Source organism: Arvicanthis niloticus, chromosome 23 (genome assembly GCF_011762505.2).
Source record: "Arvicanthis niloticus isolate mArvNil1 chromosome 23, mArvNil1.pat.X, whole genome shotgun sequence".
Taxonomy (NCBI): domain Eukaryota; kingdom Metazoa; phylum Chordata; class Mammalia; order Rodentia; family Muridae; genus Arvicanthis; species Arvicanthis niloticus.
In genome coordinates, this window is record NC_133430.1 from 1,841,043 (window position 1) to 1,861,996 (window position 20,954).

Here is a 20,954-nt window from a genome sequence, read left to right on the forward strand (position 1 = left end):
CCAGTCTTGTGCCTGTCTTGTGCGTGAGTGGTTAAAAAGGTGTGGGGATGTCTCTCCCTGCCCCTTCATTCAGAGAGTTTCTCTACCCTTAGCTCTCTGTCTCTCAGGCTACACCTCACCTCTGCTTGGTTATATAGCTCTCGTCGGGGTTAATCATTTTAGTATATTTATGGTGTTTGACTTATGTAACATTTTATGCAAGGATTTATCCCTCTCAAGTCCAGAATCAATGAGTATTGGAAAATCAGGGAGCCTGTGGAAGGCTGAGTCAGCTGAGGTAGTGCATAGCAAGGAAACAAAGGGCTTGTTGCTCTCCTCTCCGAGATTTATGCCAGAGTGTGGGATTGGAGAGTTACTGTCCTCTTTGTATCTGCTTTGCCTTCTGAATAAACCTTCTATGTGGATTTTCAGGTTTATTGCGATGTGGAGCCCAAACGCCAGGCATTGGCCCAAACAAACTTAGACCTGGCTGCAGCTACTGAAAAGCTAGAGGCCGTCAGGAGGAAGCTTGTGGTAAGTGTCACCTAGAAAACCAGCATTCCCCATGAGGAGGTTCCCATACCAGCCTTAGAATCCTACCTGTAGACCTTGTCATGCCTATGCTCTAGAGAATAGAAAAGAGCTTGGTCTTCCATGAACACATTCATGGACAAACTGACCTTATAGACATTTCTTATTTTCTGTGTGCTGGATTTAAACTACCATCACTTGTTCCTGAGTTTTCATAGATTCTTCAGTCTAGTAGAAGGAGCAGAGTGGCCTCTGGAATTGAAATCAAGTTCCTCGAGGCAGATTTACTGGGTTGGGCCTGCCATTTAAAGTTCTACCTATACAAGTTAGTTACCCTCTGATAGCAGAGTTTCTCTCATCTGTGGCTTGGTACAAACCAAGCACTTATTCAGAATCCAAATTACTTCGAAGTCCAACACTTTGGTGCTTCCATGATGTCCTAAATGGCGCATTTTGGATATTCAATTTTTTAAATTACAAGTGTTCAACCTATAAAATCTATACAAGTGTTCAAAAGCCTGAGATGTCCCCCAAATCATACAGGGACTCTCAACCTGTATAATAATAGCATCTTGTTATATAGATTGCAATGATTAAGTGTATAATTTATATTAATTAAGAATTTAGCATGGGGTCGTTTACCTAACTCAGTGCTTGGGAAATACCTATAGCTATGAATATCGCCATTGTTACTGGTTTTAAAATCATACTCACTAGTCTTTTGGTGTGACATTCTAAGCATATACAAATGCAAACTACAGTGCCAAGCACTATAGCCAAGGAAATTAGAAAGCTGGTTAGTAAAAGCGTAGTTGACATGCCCTTTGAAAGCTGCCTAGAAGTCACAGTGATAAGGACAGAAAAAGGCGTTCCTGCAGGGATGAAGGACCAGGGGAAGATGCAGGGGGACTCTTGAAGAATCACAATAGGTGAGGGCACCAAGACAGATGCAGAGACACTGACAGCAGGAAAGGTTGAAGCAGGGAAGGATGAAAGACATTTGCAAAGATGAGCAAAGGTCTTCTTAGCCTTTCATGCTACAGAAGTTCAATTTTATCTGACTGGGAAAGATTTTAATAGGTTAATGACACCATCAAATGGCTTCTCAACAGCTGAGAGGATGCTGGAAGGAAAGATGTCTAAGGACAGAAAAACAAGTTCAAAAGCAACCAGAGAGGACTTCATAGGAAACCTCTCCTGGGGGGCAGGGACGGTTGTGGCAGAAGGCCAAGGTGGAATCATAACTAGCTGACATATTCGAAGAACAGGAAGAGGAAGAAAGGTAGACATAGAGGGTAGGTACATGGCAGGGAAGCACAGAGAAGCTCCAGCAGACTGACAGCTCATAGAAGCCCGCCCGCCTCCAGGTTTTCGTCTGTCATTTGAGATGAAAACAGCAACAGCGGCCTCTCATGAGGATATAAGTGAGTGTTAGCATGCCCTGGCCCCCAGTCTGCCTTCTATGAGGAGAACCAGCCTCCTTTATCTGTGAGACCCTCTCCACCCTCACGAGACACTCATTTAGCTGAAATGACTGCCTGCCCAAGGCCTAGATACATATTTGATCCAGGAATCACTAAATTGATCCTGTCTCTTGAGTTTGAATATGAGCAAAGGGAATGATGGGTGAAGTGGTATTCACAGGCCATGTGGTGATGGCCAAGAGCTGAAGTCCAAAGTTAATCCTGCTTCCAAGACCCCATTGAGCTCTGCATGCGTCTTCTCCCCACTCTCCACCCCCACCCCCATCCTGAGGACCCTGACAGTTATTTCTAGGACATTTAGCTGAAGGTGGCTAACAGGGGCTCTGTCCTCTCTGCCTGCTGGATTGAGAAACCCTTTGGTGTATAGCAAACAGGGTATTTTGTAGGCCTAATTCCCATTATTCTCCTATAGAAAGTCTGTGTGGTGGTGGTCAGGTCTTAGAGAATTTTCTATTGAGAACAGATTGAAATGTTTGGGGTGACGAGCGTGTATGCCAGGCTTGCAAGGAAGGCTGAGGGTACATGTCAAGCCACTTCTGTCTAGAACCCTTAAAGTGACCCTTTTTATGAGACATATATAAGACAAAGGCCTTTTATAAGACATATGCTAGGTCTGCTGTTAGTGGCCACTACTGGTCAGCTTGATAAAAAGGGGTGAACCATTTTCGCACAGATGTTCTTCTAAAAAATCCCAAGGCAAGTTATAAAAATCAGAGTGAGATTACCTTTCCAAGGCAGAGACCAAAGCAATGGCTCCCTGAATATGCTAGGAATGCACTGAGTTGTGCCCCACCTATTGCAAAACCTCTCCATGGCAATGTTTTGCACAAGATGGCCAGTAATCCCAGAAAATTTCTCCTCTGACAACTCTCTTAGTAACTCACACCCTCCTCTCTGCTGGGGAACCCATTCAATAGACCTTCACTACCCAGCCTCACCCAGGTTACCTAACCACACCCTCCTCCTGCCTAGCCACCATGCTCTCCCATCATACCCAAGGACTGGTGAAATAGAACCACATCAACAGCAACAGCAGCTTGATTTAGAGAAGTCTAGGATGAACATGTATAAAAATTATTTCCACCACCATTCTGACCAAAATTTAGAAACTGTTACCTATTCTCAATGACTTTGTATAGCCATTAGAAGAGATTTAATGTTCATAGGGAAGGTGATGGTGCTGAAATGACCATGGAGCTGACTGTGATCCTGCAAACATTAGCTTGTAGAACTAATAACCTCTTGGAACAGGCTGCAGGTTGCTGGGAGGCGTTGGGAAGGACAGTTTTCACAGAGACTCAGTATGCATACTGATAAGCCCCAGAACTAAATATTCACCAGAGAAAAAGACAGAGTAAAGCTGAAATGTCTACCAAAAATTAGTTCGTTCAACCCCTGGGCAAGGATGGATTTCTAAGATGCTGCAGGTTCCTCCAAGGTCCCCTTCCCTGGAAGTGGCACTTCCAGTGCCACAGGGCTATACATGTTACAGACAGGGTACCTCTGCATAGTTTCAGCCAGTGATACATAAGATCCAAACTCAGGAAAAATTCCAACCTCTGCTGACTTTCACGGTCTCCACCATCTCACTGTGTCTCCTTTCTGGATTTTCCTTGCTCCTGATCTTAAGCCAAGTGTCTTGCTTAAAGCACTAGGGAGTGACATTACAAATGCATGCTGTTGCACCAGGCTTTACCTGGGTGCTGGGGACCTGAACTCAGGTCCTCACCCTTGTGTAGCTACTGCTGAGTCTTCTCCTGAGCCGTCTATCACGTATCTTAGACAAGGCTTAAGGGTGACCATAATGGAAACTTCAACCTGATCTCTTTAGAGTGTTGTCTCTCAAAGTGTGTTCCCAGACAGTAGTAGCACATGTCACATGGGAACTGGTTTAGAAGTATAGATTCTTTGACCCATGTTCAAATGGAGTCAGAAATCTGTTAATCAATCCTAGTAATCAGTACATTTAAACAGGAAGTGGGATGAATCTATAAACTCTCAAATTCATGTCTGACGCTACAGCTTGCGTGGGCTTCAGCATTTTACACATCTAATTTTGTTTTTGTTTGTTTTTTTTTTTTTTTTGAGACAGAGTCTCACTATGTAGTTGCTCATTGCTTATAATGGTGCAGTTTATTTCATTTGCACCACTACTGCACTACAAATATGCAAGAATAAGTGATGTCAAATTTAAGAGCATTGGAGACATCTATGTTCTACTGGAAAATAAGATGGAAATAAACATTATATATCTATTTTAACTTGTTATGATAAAAACTTAGCTTTCGGTACTTAAGAGGCAGAGGCAGATGGATCTTTGTGAGTTCAAGGCCTGTCTGGTCTTCAGAATGAGTTCTGGGACAGCCAAAGCTACATAGTGAGAGTTTGTCTCAAAGAATAAATAAATAAGGGTCTTGAGAGATGGCTCAGCGGGTAGGAGTTGTTGTTGAAGCTGTTGTTCATCCAGAGGACTTAGGGTCAGTTCCTAGTACCCACCTTAGACAGCTCACAACCCTCTGTGACTTCAGCTCCAGGTGATCCAATGCCCCAGGTCTCTGTGGGCACCAGTACATGCATGCATATATCCAGCTGCACACATACACACACTCACCAATAATCTTAAAATAATAAATAACAAATAGGTTGTGTTTCACCACATACCTTATCAAGAGATCTTAGAACCTTGCATGTCCGTATAAAAGCAGTGTTGTAAGTCTTAGGTCTCTTAGAACTTACAAGTAGTAAGATGGCCACAGTGAGTTGTCATAATCATCTGACATCTTTTTGGCTGTATGTAAACTCTCTTAAAATGTCTTAAGTTACAAATGAAAATCACATGACTGACAGGAGAAAGTGTCGTCGGACCTCTCAAGAAATGAGAAAGGTCCCATAATGTCTGTTGGAAATCCTGAAGAACTGATGCTGGCTCATCTTCCTTCTCTTTACAAGAGCCTTTGATCCTTCACTAGTTTGCTTCTTTGCATCCAGAGTTGAAGATGGTTTCCCTCTAAACGAAACAACCCCCACTACCAAATCAACATATCCAAGGTTTTTTTTTTTTTTTTTTTTTTTTTGATAAGACAACATATTATGTCTGAGTCTCAATGCTTAATTCCCAGAAGAGAAATCCAATGAGTCAGATTGATTTTCTCTGAAGGGGTCCAGTAACTGACATCTTCCTTCTTGTCTCAGTTCTGTACAGAATGAATGAAGAGTCACACTTCCACCGTTGGCACAGGTGTCATGGAGCCAGGCATAGGCACACACCTATAACCCCAGCACTCAAGAGGCAGAGAGAGGGCAGTTGAGAGATCAAAGCAGTCTGGGCTACAGAATCAGATAGCCTCTGCTCTAAACTAATAAATGGCATAGCTACTCCTGGGGGATGGGACTTATGCACCCAAACAGAGGGGTTGGCACTCACAGTGTATTTGAGCCTTAGGGAACGTCATTCAATTCAGTTCCTCTGTACAGGAGAGAGGAAGCAGGAAATAGCTTGCCTTATAGCAAGCTATTGTCTAGAGTGCCTGTGACATATTGGTCATCACCATAGCTTCCTTTCTTCCATTAAATATACCTGATAAAAGAACAACTGAAAGAAGGGGACTTGTTTCCAGTCAACAGGTATCTTCCAGTGGCTGCAATGTTTGTCATAACTAAAAACATCTCTGAAGTTGATTTTGACTCCTTTTAGGAACTGGATCGTAATCTGAGCAGACTTACAGCTTCATTTGAAAAGGCAACAGCTGAGAAGGTCCGGTGTCAGGAAGAAGTGAACCAAACCAATAAGACGATCCACCTAGCCAACAGACTTGTCAGTGAACTTGAGGTAAGTTGTCTTTTCTTCAAAACTCTCACTGAAATATTCATGCTGGTGGCTTTGGATTGGATGGTCATTTGTTCCCAATGACTAACTAAACATAGTATTAGAGAATATTTAGTCATTACCCAGACTTAAGGATACAAGTTACCAGAAGGAGAAAACCAACCACCACAGATCCAGACACAGAGGTATATGTTTATAAGCTCACCATTTGGGATTTGGAGGCAGGAGGACCAGGAATTCAAGGTCATCTTCAGCTACAAAAGCAAGTTCAAGGTCATAGTGACTAATACCAGACTCTGCCTGAAAGCAAAGCAAAAAATGACCAATCAGTGTTTGGATATGTATATGTGTATACATGTATATGTGTATGCATGCATATATGTGTGTATATTTGTATAGGTGTACATGTATATATGTATATATGTATATATGTATACATCCATGTCAAAACAGTCAAAACAGATAGATACTGGTTTTTATACTTCTTTATTTTCTACCACCAAAAGAAAGAAAGAAAGGAAATAAAAATCTGTGACAGAGTTAGGACTGAGCAATTAGCTTTATAGTTTCTTTCATGACTTTTCATCACTGTAAAATGCAACACAGAGCTCTACAGCTTCAGAACGGCTGTTCTAACTCTAGAGAAGTTCACCGGGATATGGAGACTTTGTGTCCGGTTAAGTATGTCTTTTTTTTTTATTTGCAAGGCTTTTAATAATAACATTTTAATTAAAAAATATCAATTTTGTCAGAATTTAGTTGTGTTTTAACCCCTTTGAAATGATGAGGTGTGCCGGCTAGCAGGTCATCCACTCATTTTTTTTTACCTCCCCTTCTTCTCTTAGGTTTTCCCTAAGATATAATATAGAGCTCAGGACACCTACTAGGCCACTTGCCACTGAGTGACACCAGCAGGTCATACTATTATACTAAAACTGACTGTTTATGTTCCTGGTGTTCACTCTTCATGGGTGACTGGCACACTAACACGAATGGCTTTCTCTCAATGAAAGTCTTAGAGTAATTCTCAATAACTATTCCTTGTATAAGCATGCACAGTTGAACATGAACGTGATAAGTTGCTGATACCAATTTTTATCACATTAAATGATTGAGACAAGTCTTTGAAGCGCTTCTATTCTGCTTTCTTGTCCCTTAAACGGGGATTTTGGTAATACATAAAGTTCATTTTCCATGTGTGGTTGTGATGAGTCTCATGCTTCTTGTGAAAATAAAAAAAAAAAAGTTAAGCAAAGGACTTAAGCAGACATTTCTCCATCAACACTTACAATAGGCCAAAGGTATGAAAATATATTCAATATTAGTCACTAGGGAAATGCATATCAAAACCACAAGGCAACCGCTCCGTGCCCTATAGGGTAAGCTGTAATAGAAAACACGGGCAGTTGTAGTTGCTGGTGAGACTATAGGGAAATTGTGACTGTTGTGTATTGTTTGTTGGGGTGTAAAATAGATCTTCCTCTTTGGAAAAAACTTTGGGAACTCCTCAAACTGTTACACATGAGGTTATCACATGATTTAGCGGGCACAATCATTAGTGCATGCTCTGAGGAAATGAAAACAAGTTCCCACATGAAAGCTTTGAGGCCATTGCTTATCAGTCTTCGTGGTATTCCAAACTAGGAAGAACTCAGGTTCATCAGAAGCTGCACAAAAATATAATATATTCATGCAGTGCTGTGGCATAGATAAACTTCAAGAAGACCTTGCTAACAAATAAACGAAGAAGACCTGGGTGTATGAAACTGCTAAAGTAGGCAGGCTTGTGAAGACAAAGGAGTTGTCAGGGGCTGGACATGTTACTAAGGCTCAGAGAAGGATCTCTGGAGTGGAGGAAGGGGAAACAAGAAGAACATTATAAAGTTACAGGGTAGGGAAGGCTATGCAACTGTATGAGTACATTGAAAATTCAGTTATGTACTTTAAAAAGTAAACTTCATAGTACAAGAATTATATCTCAATGATGCTGTTTAAGCATATGGTATATCAGGTATATCAGGTGCCCGGATATTAGTATATGAATGCTTTAAAAGTATACAGCCTGAAAATACATTACCAAGAAGCATATGGCCATGCTACTAAAGATGCATTTAGATGGATAGTATATAGCAGTAGCTGGAATGCATTTAAGTGAAATTGATAGAAAACTTGATTTTTAGTTGCTTAAACATATTTTTTTAAATTACCAAGGGTACGCAATGGTAAGTGTTCACTAAGGCGATTATGACAAGATACTTCTCTCTTGCCCTGTTTCTCCATGCCAGGCATGTGGCCAGTGAACCTTATGGGTTTTGCCTCCTGCCCCAAGACAGCTGCTACAGTCTATTGCCTATTCCCTGAACTCTTCCTTTTTTGTTGAAGATATGCACTACAATTCCAAATTCCTCCATAGAGGAAAAAATATATATATAGGTATCTGAGATTTTCTCTTTTTATAAAACACCTAGCTTTCCTGGAAGGTGGTCTGGCAAACTCCCACTTAAATGTATTTACAGAACTAGACTGGCCACTCCTAATTTCAAAATAGGCTGAAAAACTAAGAGGTGGAATTATCGTTGGCTCACTCAATCACAGTCTGTATCGTGAGGGGTTGGACACTTGGTCATCTTATCAACAAAACCGGGTTCTCTTAGCACGAAAAAGATCTGAGGGAGCAGGGGTCCACAGTGGCCTGGTTTCTTACAACACACACCCTCCACGGCCCCCCACACCCACACACCCACTTCTGAGTTACTCTCCAGCCCAGGCTAGCCTTACATTATAACTGAGACTAGCTTCTGATTCATGGTGATCCTCCTGCCTCAGCTTCCTGAGTACTGATATTACAAGCATGAGCCACCACACCAACCTTATACTGTTTTCTAAAATCCAGTTGAAACTTGCCACAACTTTAGCGTGCATCAAGCTTCTGAAGCTCATGTTAGAGTGTGAGTACAAGGATCACCTGTGTACACTCTCAGTCCCAACAACCTCTTCTTGTGCTTTGGATTGGCTTTAGTTCCTTCTGGTCTCTCATAAGTAGCCAATTCATTGGAGAGTCTGTGGTTCTGCTATGGAAGCCGGCAGAATCTGACTGGGTCTCACCTTCCTTGCTGGTCTTCATCGCCAGCATCTCCCTGGAGTAGGTCCGTACTCCTCATTGCTCATTGAGGTCTGTTTTTCTTTCTGCAGTTGAGAAGCAGTGTAAAGGTTCAGGCAGCCCATACCACCACTTTGCCTGAGCTCTCTCCAGTGGTTAATCGCTTTGCGCAAAGCACTCTCTGAAGGCTTTAAGTGACTTGGACCCTGGATGCCTCCATGTTCCTCCTGCTGAATTTTCATACCCTCCTTGGTCCTCCTCCTCGAACAGTTTACCCATGGATTTTGGCCTTCTTCTCGGGGCTTACATGGGTCCGTATTACAGGTCCATATTACTCCTCAATTCTTTGCCAAAAGCTCTTTTCAGCATATGGCTCTCTCAGACCTTGCTGTGTCTGTGTATTCAGCTTGGCCTGCTCAAGATCTCTCTCTCTCTCTCTCTCTCTCTCTCTCTCTCTCTCTCTCTCTCTCTCTCACACACACACACACACACACACACACTCACACTCACACTCACAGAGCTCTATGGTGCTTCTTGCTTCTTCTGTACTACACTTTCTCGTAGTATCTCATAGCACAGATGTCCACATATGACAAGGTATAGTCTCTATTTCACTTTGGCAACTTCATATATGACTGTAGTGTATTTTGGTCATATCCTCCCAAGCCTTTCCCCAACTTTGTCTTCCCCTCTGCCTCTTCTTTTCGTTTTATTACACATTAAGCTCAGTACTGCCCATATGTATACAGGTGTAGGGCCATTCACTGGAACGCAAGCAGCCTACCATGGACTATACAAAGAAAGAAAGCTGACTAAACAGCCCTCAGCAGATCTCACTTGCCAAAAGCTCCTCAGTTAGGGGTGGAACCTTGTGAGCCCTCCTCTATTCTTGCTAAGTGCTCACTGGCTTGATCTTGTTCAGGTCTTGTACTGGCAACCACAGCTGCTGTGAGTTCATGAGTACAAGGATCCTGTCATGTTCAGAAGATACTGTTGGGCCTGGATCCTCCCTGCCTTCTGGCTGTTACAGTCTTTCTGCCCAATAAACCATGATGTTCCCAGAGTCTTGTATGTGCATAGATGTGTATGAGGGTGTGTATGTGAGTGTGTGTGTTTGTGTGTGTGAAATGGGTGCATACATATATGGTTTTGTGTGTTTCTTTTTCTCTAAATATAAAATTTTTGACAATAAGAGCTTCGTATGTTTTGAGCTACTTGATCCCAGGCAGAGAGACTAGTCATTAACAGATATTTGTTGAATGAATGGATTATCGGAGTTTCTTTTGAGAGAGAGAGAGAGAGAGAGAGAGAGAGAGAGAGAGAGAGAGAGCTCTTTGAATACTTTTTCAGGTTAGTTGACACAGTTCATTATTACCAGACCTTACAGCTACTTCCACTTAATGTGGTAAGATTTAAGTGCTGAAGTTTTTACCACTTGCAAAGGTACATTAAAAAGAATATCACATAATTAGACTGCTTCTGAGATACTTAAAGATTCTATGATGACGGAGGCAGGCTTTTCCCAGTATCTCTAATTCACAGGGATAGTCTCAAAGCCTGGACTTACACTAATTTAGACAATAAGAAAAGGGGGTAAGCTTGTATGTTGTTAAGTAGGAAAAATATATTTTTGAAGGATTAATTGAACATGTCAGTTCTTTTCCTGTGGGGATAAATTTCTTCTGACTAGAACAGGAGACAGTTAACTTCTGAAAAACATCAAGACTGATCATTTTCTCTGTATAGCATTGACCTGGAAGCTCAGCCATTCAGACTAATAAATCAGGCAATTTATATTTAATCATTAACTAACTCCTGAGCTGAACAGCTGTTCAAAATTAGAACTGGGTCACCCCAGCCAGGATGACATTACAGGCAATCTATAATGCATTAGAATAAAATTATAGTGATTTTTAACTGTCCGGAAATTTATTACAGGACAAGTTCCAACTCTTAAACCCTTGTTAGCCAGTGTCAGCGATGATTTATGCCGCAGGGGTGGTGGGATGAAATTATTGATGCTCTCAACAGCCAATAAGTCTGTGTTTAGTAAATCTTCAAGTCCAAAGGTGTTTTGGAGAATGAGGTAGGTACACTTTATTATCATTTACAAAGCAACAACACAGATGGGGGCTAGACGAGCAGAGGCGTCCTGAGCGAACAGGGTGTATTGTCTCTGTGACTGAGGAAGGAAAGTGATGAATTCTGAAGAGGTCTAAGAGCTGGACTTCCTGTTTTTAACAATGTAGCTGAGATGGTAATGGAGACCATTGACCGGCTCTGGGAACTGCCCACGCATGTCTGGGATGCTCTTATGAGCAGCTCTGGGTCCAGGACATGCCCATGCGTGTTCTTATGATTTCCAGATAGCTAACATTCTAGTTTTTATGTCATCTGTCAGTTATTGTTTCCTGTGGCCTTTTTTTTTTTCCTGAAAGGAAGGATTCTCTTTTCTCATCTATGAAATTGCTGATTATTATGGCTCCTGTTAATTTTCATGTCCTTAGAATGTATTAATTTCCAACATGCCTCAAAATGGGGTAAATTAGTGGACTACCCTGCAGCCCAGGCAATCCATACATATTTATCACAGTTTTATACAAATCCAATATTAAGGGCTCTACATACTTAACCTGTAAATCAGATTTCAAATGACCAGCTCACTAAATGGAAGGACTGCAACACAGTTTCTGAGCGTATTGTCACTGAGGCCAGCTAGGTCCTGATTCCCATCACTTAACATGGCTCAGAGCTCCTGCCACTGATTTAATGATTATACTAGAAAAATGGCCTGAATTTGGTTACTACTGGAATCATTCTTTAATTAACAGAATTCAGAATAAGTGGTCATTTAAGCTTTATGTTTTAATTAATTTACATGAATGATGTTTAGCAATTTTTTTTTGTCTGATCAGCTCATAGCCAATATATTAAGAAAAAAGTGTTGGTTCAGGCAGTATAGTGCTATTGACAAAAAAAGGGGTGGGGGACAAGAATGAAGACCAGACAGGCTGATGTCAGGAATCCTAGCAGTTGAACATGGTATCACACAGCTATGGGAATGTTAGTGCTGGAGAGACTGAAGTAGAAGCATAGCAAATTGGAGGCCAGGCAGTATTGCATAGTGAGATTTTTTTTTAAATATAAAATCCTAACATTACTCACTTGCAACAGCGGGTCTTAGCTCTATTCTCTCAGAGGGACAGGGAAGCAATTGATTGACCTTTTAAGAGGGCCTCCCATCATGATTAAAGAGTTAGTACAACCGAGACACCAAGATGTGAGCGAGCTCATGTCATGTGATGCTGAACTTGGCTGGAGAGAGTGGGAGAACTGTGTGGTGATGATGGGTTTCAGACATGCAAAAGATTATAGCAGTCGCTCCACCCAGTTCCACTCTCTTCCCCTAGAGATGGCACAGGAGGCCATAGCCCTGAACCGTGTTGTCAGGTAATTGCATTAAGCGTTTGCAAGTTGACGCTCACCCTGTAATTACACATGGGTAATTTTATCCTTCAGTCAGAGAAGATTCGATGGGGTCAGTCCATTAAGTCCTTTGAAACTCAAGAGAAGACACTATGTGGAGATGTGCTGCTCACAGCGGCGTTTGTGTCTTACACTGGGTCCTTCACGAGACAGTATCGCCGGGAACTGGTGGACTGCAAGTGGATTCCGTTTCTTCAGAAGGTGAGGCCCATCCTCCACTCTGTCAACATGAGGAAAGTGTTGCAAAGGAATTCCATCAGTGACCATGTATGTATGCCAGGTACCTAGTACCTCTGTAAGGACGTCTCCAACATCTTATTCTGTTTATCTCATTTTAATGATGGTTTGTACCTGGAGGTGAAAAGAATATTGACTTGTGGTTAAAGGATGCATTTCATAAGACAATAGGAAGAAAAGTCAGAGTATTAGATTATTGACAAGCATGCAGTGTTTTGTTTTCTTACTAATATTGATATTTATTAAGGATTTTTTTCAAGATTACTTTCAAATTAAATGCAGTATTTTGTAAAATGACATTTTTTATTTAAAAAAAAAAAAAAAAGCTTACCACACGTTTGGACCATGAAATCCGTAGATGACATAAAATCAAAGAGCTGAACTATTTGAAATTCTGTAGCTTAAGATCTTCCATGTGTGGTTGAAAAAAACAGAGGAGCAAAAATTTTAAACAATTCCCACCACAGAACAGGAAGTCTGCCCACCTGACTTCCAGACCACAGTCTTCTTGTGACACCACCCTTGTGATTGATGGAGTTGCCCCGCAGTCTACTTAACCTTCACTAGCATGTCAAGACATCCTCAACCCTCTGTGTGTGAATGTCCCCACAAGAAAACTGCCCCTCAGGGTTCACAGTAGCTCTTCTCACAACTATGCACATGCCAATGGACAGTTGGTGATTTAAGGGAAATCAATGTTTTAGGGGAAGCCCGTCCCTAAAGACACATAATTCATCGTTTTCATGGGAAAAAATCCCGTTGTAACTAAATTATTTCACACACCTATAATCTCAAAACTTGCTTTTATATTGAAGACTTCTTATATGAAATTATGTGTTACTCTCTAAATTTCAAGGTTGCTCTTTAAATATCACAAGGATCTGATTAGGCATGAATCAGTCTGCTGATTTTGCCCAGTTCTTAGATCATTCTGAGTTTCTAAAGTGGTCACTGTCTGTTTCTCCTCTTTTTATCTTCTTTATCTTGTCTTCTCCATGCTTGACTCTTCTTGTGTTTGTCCAGGTCATCCTGGGACCACTGCAGACTGACGGGTACTCTCTTTAATGCTGCCTTTTCTCTACTCTCACTGTTAGCAGTAATGAATTCTCATTCTCCTAGAATGATGAGGAAACTCACTGCTAATATGAACGCTGTTGAGTATCGGCTTCCTGGTATAACTGCTCACTTGTGCTGAGATGCAAACGTACGTGCCAAGTCAGTTTTATGTTTTCTACACTAGAAGAAGGTTTGGGCTAAAACAGGAGGATAGGAGAGCAAGGCTGAGATTCTAAAGAAAACATGGGACAGACTGTCAGGACAATGCTGGAAGTGCAAATAGGTTCTGAGGCCCAGGATTGGGAGCACAAGGCTTTATTCTCAAAAGGTTAGCAACTTGCTCATTTTGGCAAAGGTGGCAGGGTTTCAGCAAACTGCACAGACTTGAGTAACCCACTCCAGAAAGGGAGGCAAGGTGGATGCAGTTAATAAAATAGTTCCTGAATTCACAGCTGACAGGATTCTGAAAGGCCTGTGTTCAGTCAGTTTCACAATGCAAGTTGCATCTGACTTTGAGCAGTCTGCGGAGAATTCACATGGGTTCCCCTGACTTCATTTTCTCTTGACTTAGGGCTCATTTTCTTGTCTACCGTAATCAGCCCTTCTCCTCTGCCATGCTGCTAGCTGATCCCATTCAACTTTGATTTCAAAGGTTTCCATCCCAATAGCAGAAGGCCTGGACGTGATTGCCATGTTGACAGACGATGCTACAATTGCCACCTGGAATAACGAAGGGCTACCCAGCGACAGGATGTCAACTGAAAATGCTACTATTCTAACTCACTGTGAGCGCTGGCCCCTGATGATCGATCCCCAGCAACAGGGAGTTAAGTGGATCAAGAATAAGTATGGGCCTGACCTGAAAGTCACACACTTAGGCCAGAAAGGGTATGTGGGTGTTACCTGCTGAGAGGTGGGTCTGATCTGAATAAAGTCTTGACCTTTCTACCACTTTACAGCATCACAGTTTGGTCCCACTTGTCGATTTGCTAGCTCATATTTCTTATAAAGTATTTCTGTTGAAAGACATTCATGTTAGGCAGCATCCAATTAGTTGAAGGGAAAAAAATATATTGTATCTGAGATTGAAACTGCATTAATTCCCCAGGCTAAGAAATGCAATGCACTCCTTCTCTGGAGTGCTGGGTATATGGTGACATAAGAATAATGCCTGAAGGCTAATGATGATTATAGTCAAGGCTCTGAATATATTTTTTTGCCTAGGGAGGATGTTATCATGGTTATGGGTTCACTCACTGGATGCCTAATCTCCTAGGCTAGCTTTATGGGTCATTTTTGAAAGCTGAGTCTGCTTAGGAACCATGTCACTGTGCCCTATAACAGTGAGGTCTCAGCAACAGGACACTGTGAGCTCTGGTTGAATGGATTCTTTTGGACCCCCAGCTACTGCCTTGAGCTCCCTCCTATCCTCTCCTACATAGTGAACTCTGGAGTTTCTGCAGCTGTGAGACACAGACTTTCCCAATCTCAAACATGACTTTGGTTAGGGAGAGATTGGTTTTTTGAGAGCAGGAGTGATATAAGTAATAGTTTACCACTTTTATGGGACTTAAAAGGTGTTGAAGCCAAGGGCTGTGAAGATGGCTGTCAGTAGTATTTGCCCAGAAAGCATAAGGACTTAAGTTCAGTCTCCAGCAAAAGTGAGATATGGATTGAAATCCCATCACTGGAAAGATAGAGTCACACGCATCTTGGGGGCTGCTAGCCAGCAGGAAGTTCAGTCACAAACAACAAGGCAGATAGCTCCTGAGAAACAATATTGATAGTTGGCCTTTGGCCTAAAGATACACACATACACGGGGCGGGGGGGGGGGGGGTGTGATGGCAGAGAGAGAGACAGAGAGATGGAAACAGAGAGAGACAGAGATTGAGACAGACAGACAGAGACAGAGGTTTAAAAACTAAACAAAAATGTAAAACCACAATGGTTTAGTTTCATTTATTCTTTTTTAAAGATTTATTTATTTATCTATTTTGTGTATATGAGTGCTCTAATTGCATGTATGTCTGCATGACAGAACAAGACATCAGACAGAAGAGGGCATCAGATCCCATTGTAGATGGTTGTGAGCCACCATTGTGGTTGCTGGGAATTGAACTCAGGACCTCTGGAAGAGCAGCCAGAGCTCTTAACCACTGAGCCATCTCTCCAGCCTAAGCTTCATTTATTCTAAATGGGCAAATGGAGTGAATTTATATTTATAATACTTAGAGCCATTGTAGTTATTTCAAACACTGATTATTATCAGAAGCAATTAGCTTATTATTAGACTACAAAATTTCTTTCAGAACATGACCCCTAATTTCTAGTATAATCCTACACATATGGTAGGAGAGGACACCAAGCACTCTTTTATAAAAGCTTCCTTTATACTGTGTTATAAAGTCCCCTGTAAGTTTGTTTAAAATAGCTACAGAAAATACAATTTAAGCATGATAATTTTGAACATTTTCCTTCCTGGGCTTCTTTACACTGTCTTGTTTACTATCTCAATTCTGGCTACACTTTCAGGTTTTTAAATGCCATTGAGACAGCCTTGGCTTTCGGTGATGTCATCCTAATTGAGAACCTCAAGGAGACGGTGGATCCAGTCCTGGGTTCTCTGCTTGGCAGGAATACGACTAAGAAAGGAAAGTATGTATTATGTTGTTTCTTAGAGCTATGCCTTGTGCCAGGTGAATTGCTGCCATGTCTGGTTCTTAGCCTCATATGCAGACACCATCCACTGGCATCTACTTGGTGACATTTCTGAACTCCATCCACTGACACCTTACCCTGAAGCCAAGCCAACCTCAGATAACCAGAACCCAGACCAACCTCAGATAACCAAAACCCAGTCCTCATTCCACTTGGCAAGCTTCCCCTGGGTATTTACTTCCTGCATCATAGACTGAGAATATACTGTCATCTGAGAACAGTCCAGCATGCTCAGTTCACACAGCTTACTGAGTGACTTGCAGAACACTCTCTGTCTGACCTTTTTGCACACCACTTGTGTCTAGTTAGTATTTTCTCAAAATAGACTTTAAGTGACCATTTTTTATCAGCATATAGTAATATAATAGCATCTAAAAAAACAGTCATGAGTTTACTGTGTTAACTCTTAGTACATACATCTCTCTCTCTCTCTCTCTCTCTCTCTCTCTCTCTCTCTCTCTCTCTCTCTCTCTCAGAGAGTTTATTTCAAGATTCCCTGAAACCACACCCACACACCCAGTGGTGGGTTACAAACAAAGGGGACTGTATGCTGCCTCACTCCCAGTCATACGTGTAACTGTCCAAATGGCTTCATTTCCTTTGGGACATTACAAGTCCAAACATCCCCCTAGGGGCATCAAAAACACTTCAAGTGGGTCATTCTGTTGACTTTCTAAGCCAGTCAGAAGCAGGAGTCACATCTTTAATCAGGCCTGCCTGGGAAAAGAGACTGGGCTGCTTTAATCATGAAGTCATCTTTGAGGATGGGGACATGGCAGTGTGAATATGGGGTCTGAGTTTATATCCCACATAAAGCTGAGTATGGTGTCACTTGTCTACACCAGACCTCCTACTGTGAGGTGGGAGATGAAGGACTCACAGACTCTCAAAGGTGAGCTAGCCTGGTGTATGCAGTAAAGAATAATGCTGTGCCTGTCTCAAACATGGTGGAAGGTAAAGATGGGCACCTGCCTCTGACCTCCACCTAGGCACCACGACACAGGTATGGACAATTCCTCACTCACAGGCATGTGTACAGATGAAGACATAAATCATTCCCATACTGACTTCATTGAATAACATTTTTTTTCATTTTTTTCTTGTTTTTCTTTACTGAGGTAAAACTTCTCCAAACTCATTCTTCTTTGTCTCCTACTGTATCTCTGAGGTGTCTGTCTCCTTTTGTGTCACTGAATTTCTCCTGAAAGTGGAAGTGGGTAGATGTAAAGGTGACTAACTCTCAGTCTCCAGTCAATTACCGTGGTATTTATTATACAGCTTCCCAAGTAAATCAATTTAGAGTGACTGACAACTTATAATTGTTTAATAAACCAAAATTTACCCAGACATGCATTTAGAAAATCTAATAAGCCACCTGACAAACTGTAATTCCTAACACAAATATAATTGCAGCTTTGCATGATGTGTTAAAAGTACAGTGTAGAATCTGGGATATGCTGAACCGAAATCCTTGTCATTAAGACGCTAGCTCTATTATGAAGACCTAAAATTTTTGTCAGTGAAATATGTGTTCTCTGAGCTTTAACAACAGCTTGCAACAGCATAATTTATGTATAAAAAATGTGATGGTTCTCCATCACATGTGAGTTTGGGTAATCTGAAATTGCTCAGCACTGATAAGTTATAAGACATAACTTCTCCTGAAGCTGGGTGTGGTGGTGGCATCTGGGGGATCCAGAGGCTTGAGTTTAGACATAAGACATGCAGGGATCATTAACTTTCTTCACAATGTCAGACCAGAACACTCCAGACCTGGGATAGCTCGCAGCTAAAGGCACCTGTCACCAAGGCTGACAGCCTGAGTTCCATCCTGAGCACCCACATGGTGGAAGGAGATAAACCGATTCCTGCAAACTGTCCCCTTATTTCCACATGTATCCCTTGGCATTTACATGTATGTACATGTGCACAGTACTGTAAATAATAAATGACAACTAAAAATATTTAAAAGCCAAAATAACATTTAATGAGTATTTATCTCTTGTGATATCCTATATCGTTTTTAGCACTTTAAAATTAATTTACTTATCATACACACACATATATATGTATATATATATTCACACACACACATATATATATATATGTATGAATGTTCTGACTTCATGCACACCTGAAGAGGGCATCAGATTCCATTACAGATGGTTGTAAGCCACCTTGTGGTTGCTGGGAATTGAACTCAGGACCTCTGGAAGAGCATTCAGTTCTCTTAACCGCTGAGCCAATCTCTCCAGCCCTCTGATTTTACCATTTTAAACCAAGAAAATGTAATGTGCTCCACAAGAATATAATAGACGAAGACTGTAGAACTGGCTCAGCACTGAAGAGCACTGGCTGCTCTTCCTCTGAGTTTGGTCCCAGGGCTCACAGGCAGTTCACAACCACCTATACCTCCAGTTCCAGCTTTAGTAAGCCTAGCTACTCAGTATGTGAGCAAGAACCACTGGCTTCAAGGGAATATTAGCTCCAGTTTGCCTGCTTTCTTTGTACATGCAGAAGGTCTTAATGTTTCTTTAGAGACTACAGTGTGGGTGGCATCTTTCTATATCCTTTTGGTACAGAATAACCCCCTGGCTACTGCTGTATGTCAGACACAGCACTGGGGACTGCAGACTCATCGTGTTGAGGTGCCCTGCTCACAGACACAGTAAAAGTTGCTGGGTAGACTTATCCCCTGCTCCCACAGTGCAGATGTGAAAAGACTTTACAGGGAAAGTTACATTTGGTTACATTTATAGTTAGTGAAGGTCTCAGAATATAAGTGGGCATTTGTCAGATGGGCAGGCAGAGACAGGAGTCCTAGACAGAGAGCCCTAATACCAAATATCAAAACACTCAAACCATCCATTAGGTCTTGAGCACAGCAAATGGAATCCAGTGGGGTGGGGAGTCTGCGTGGGGCATGCAAGGAGGGCACTGTGCACAGGAGAAGTGAATCTAGAGAGGTAAGCAGGACCCAGAACATGAGCTTTCATGGTTGTACCACAAGCTGTCTTGTCTCTGTAAGTATATTATTCTTCCCTCAACCCCAAACACAGCCAGGGGCCATTCCCTGTCAGTTCTAGTTGGCAACAGCAACTGTCACCAGACCTCCCTGGAAATCCCCATACTTTCTTTGAGGACTCTGAGAAGAACAAGTGGTAAGGGATGAAGATTTTTTTTTTTTTCAAGTATACAGTGAGGATTACATTTCTGAAGCCATCCTGTTGGTACAGTGACATCATCAAGTCCGAGGAGGGGTGTGTGTGTGTGTGTGTGTGTGTGTGTGTGTGTGTGTGTGTGTGAGAGAGAGAGAGAGAGAGAGAGAGAGAGAGAGAGAGAGAGAGAGAGAGAAGAAAGAGGTTAATATCGGCCATGATCATCAATTGGGCATAACTAGTAAGAGAACAGAACAGATCCAAAGTTGTTTCCAGGGTCTGTCAAGTAAATAGTTGTATGGTTTATGGAGAGATGTGGAAATACATGTGTGGAAAGAGATAATGACTTCTCTTGGCAGTCATTGAAAGGTAGAAATTCTTTTAAAGCATTTATTCCCCGCACAGAGAAGTAGCCGTTGACTATGTGAATGTAGAGCTTAATCAGATTTTGGCTAACTCATAAACAGAACAGCCACATGGAGACGTAGTTAAGCCACCAGAGTGAGTGACTCTTTTTAAATGTATCACAAAATAAGGAGAAGAAAAAAAAAAAGTATAACCAGAAACAGAACAGGGAGAGAAAGCAGGTTTTGCTTCCTGCAGGTACCTGATACAGCTTGATGATGCTGGGTTTCCTTCTGATGGATGTGCAGTGTTGAGATGCCCACAGATATTTAGGATCAGTGGTGAGCTAAGAGATTCCTATATAACACTGTGAGCCACAGTAAACTGTTTTAAAGTAATAAGAATCAATGTGTAACCACAAAAAAAACAAACAAACAAAAAAAAAAAACGAAAAGAGGAAGGAGCTTTTTATTTATGAGTTTTCCCTAAGTGCCTTATTCTAATAAGTTATTTTAAAGAGGATGTATGTAGATCCTGCTCCAGCGACATTGACAGAATCTAACAAATAATAAATAATAAATAAATATATAAAAAATAAACATAATATAGTATATATTTACATATAATATAAAATGTAATATACTATATATAAATATATAGATATATGTAAATTATATGTAAATGTGTAATCTATAATAATAAATATATAAATACTAAATAATTCTGACTGGAGTGCTTAAGCTAGACCTTAGTGAGTTGTCAAAGACATGATTCTGAGTAACAGTAACTCAAAAGCAAATAGCAGAAGACTCAAAAATATTGAAATAAATAACCAGGAGCTGAGAGAATCCTGGTCTCATTGGAATCTAAGAATTCTACATTTTTCTCTTGATGACAATATGCTCCTTAGTCATTTAGCGTCCCTTCTGTGTCTGGGCTGTGCATTGGTAGCTTCCTCCACTGTTTTCCATCTCAGTGTTATCATTTTGGCTCTTTTTATCCTGCTTCAGTGATTCTTTAGCTTGCTTAGCAA

General features: G+C 41.4%; 1 protein-coding gene across 10 annotated transcripts in view; it reads left to right on the forward strand.

Moving 5' to 3' along the window:
* Dnah11 (dynein axonemal heavy chain 11) overlaps positions 1-20,954 on the forward strand; it is a 290,461-nt gene that overhangs the window by 209,438 nt on the left and 60,069 nt on the right. For 8 of the 10 annotated variants that reach the window (XM_076920922.1, XM_076920924.1, XM_076920923.1 and 5 more), the window contains 5 exons: positions 412-513; positions 5,689-5,823; positions 12,440-12,607; positions 14,352-14,587; positions 16,233-16,355. In XM_076920922.1, the coding sequence (XP_076777037.1) occupies positions 412-513; positions 5,689-5,823; positions 12,440-12,607; positions 14,352-14,587; positions 16,233-16,355 (764 nt within the window). Of the gene's footprint in view, positions 1-411; positions 514-5,688; positions 5,824-9,012; positions 9,232-12,439; positions 12,608-13,762; positions 13,848-14,351; positions 14,588-16,232; positions 16,356-20,954 lie in introns of those variants that run through there. The other 2 variants (XM_076920930.1, XM_076920931.1) reach the window with 2 other exon arrangements.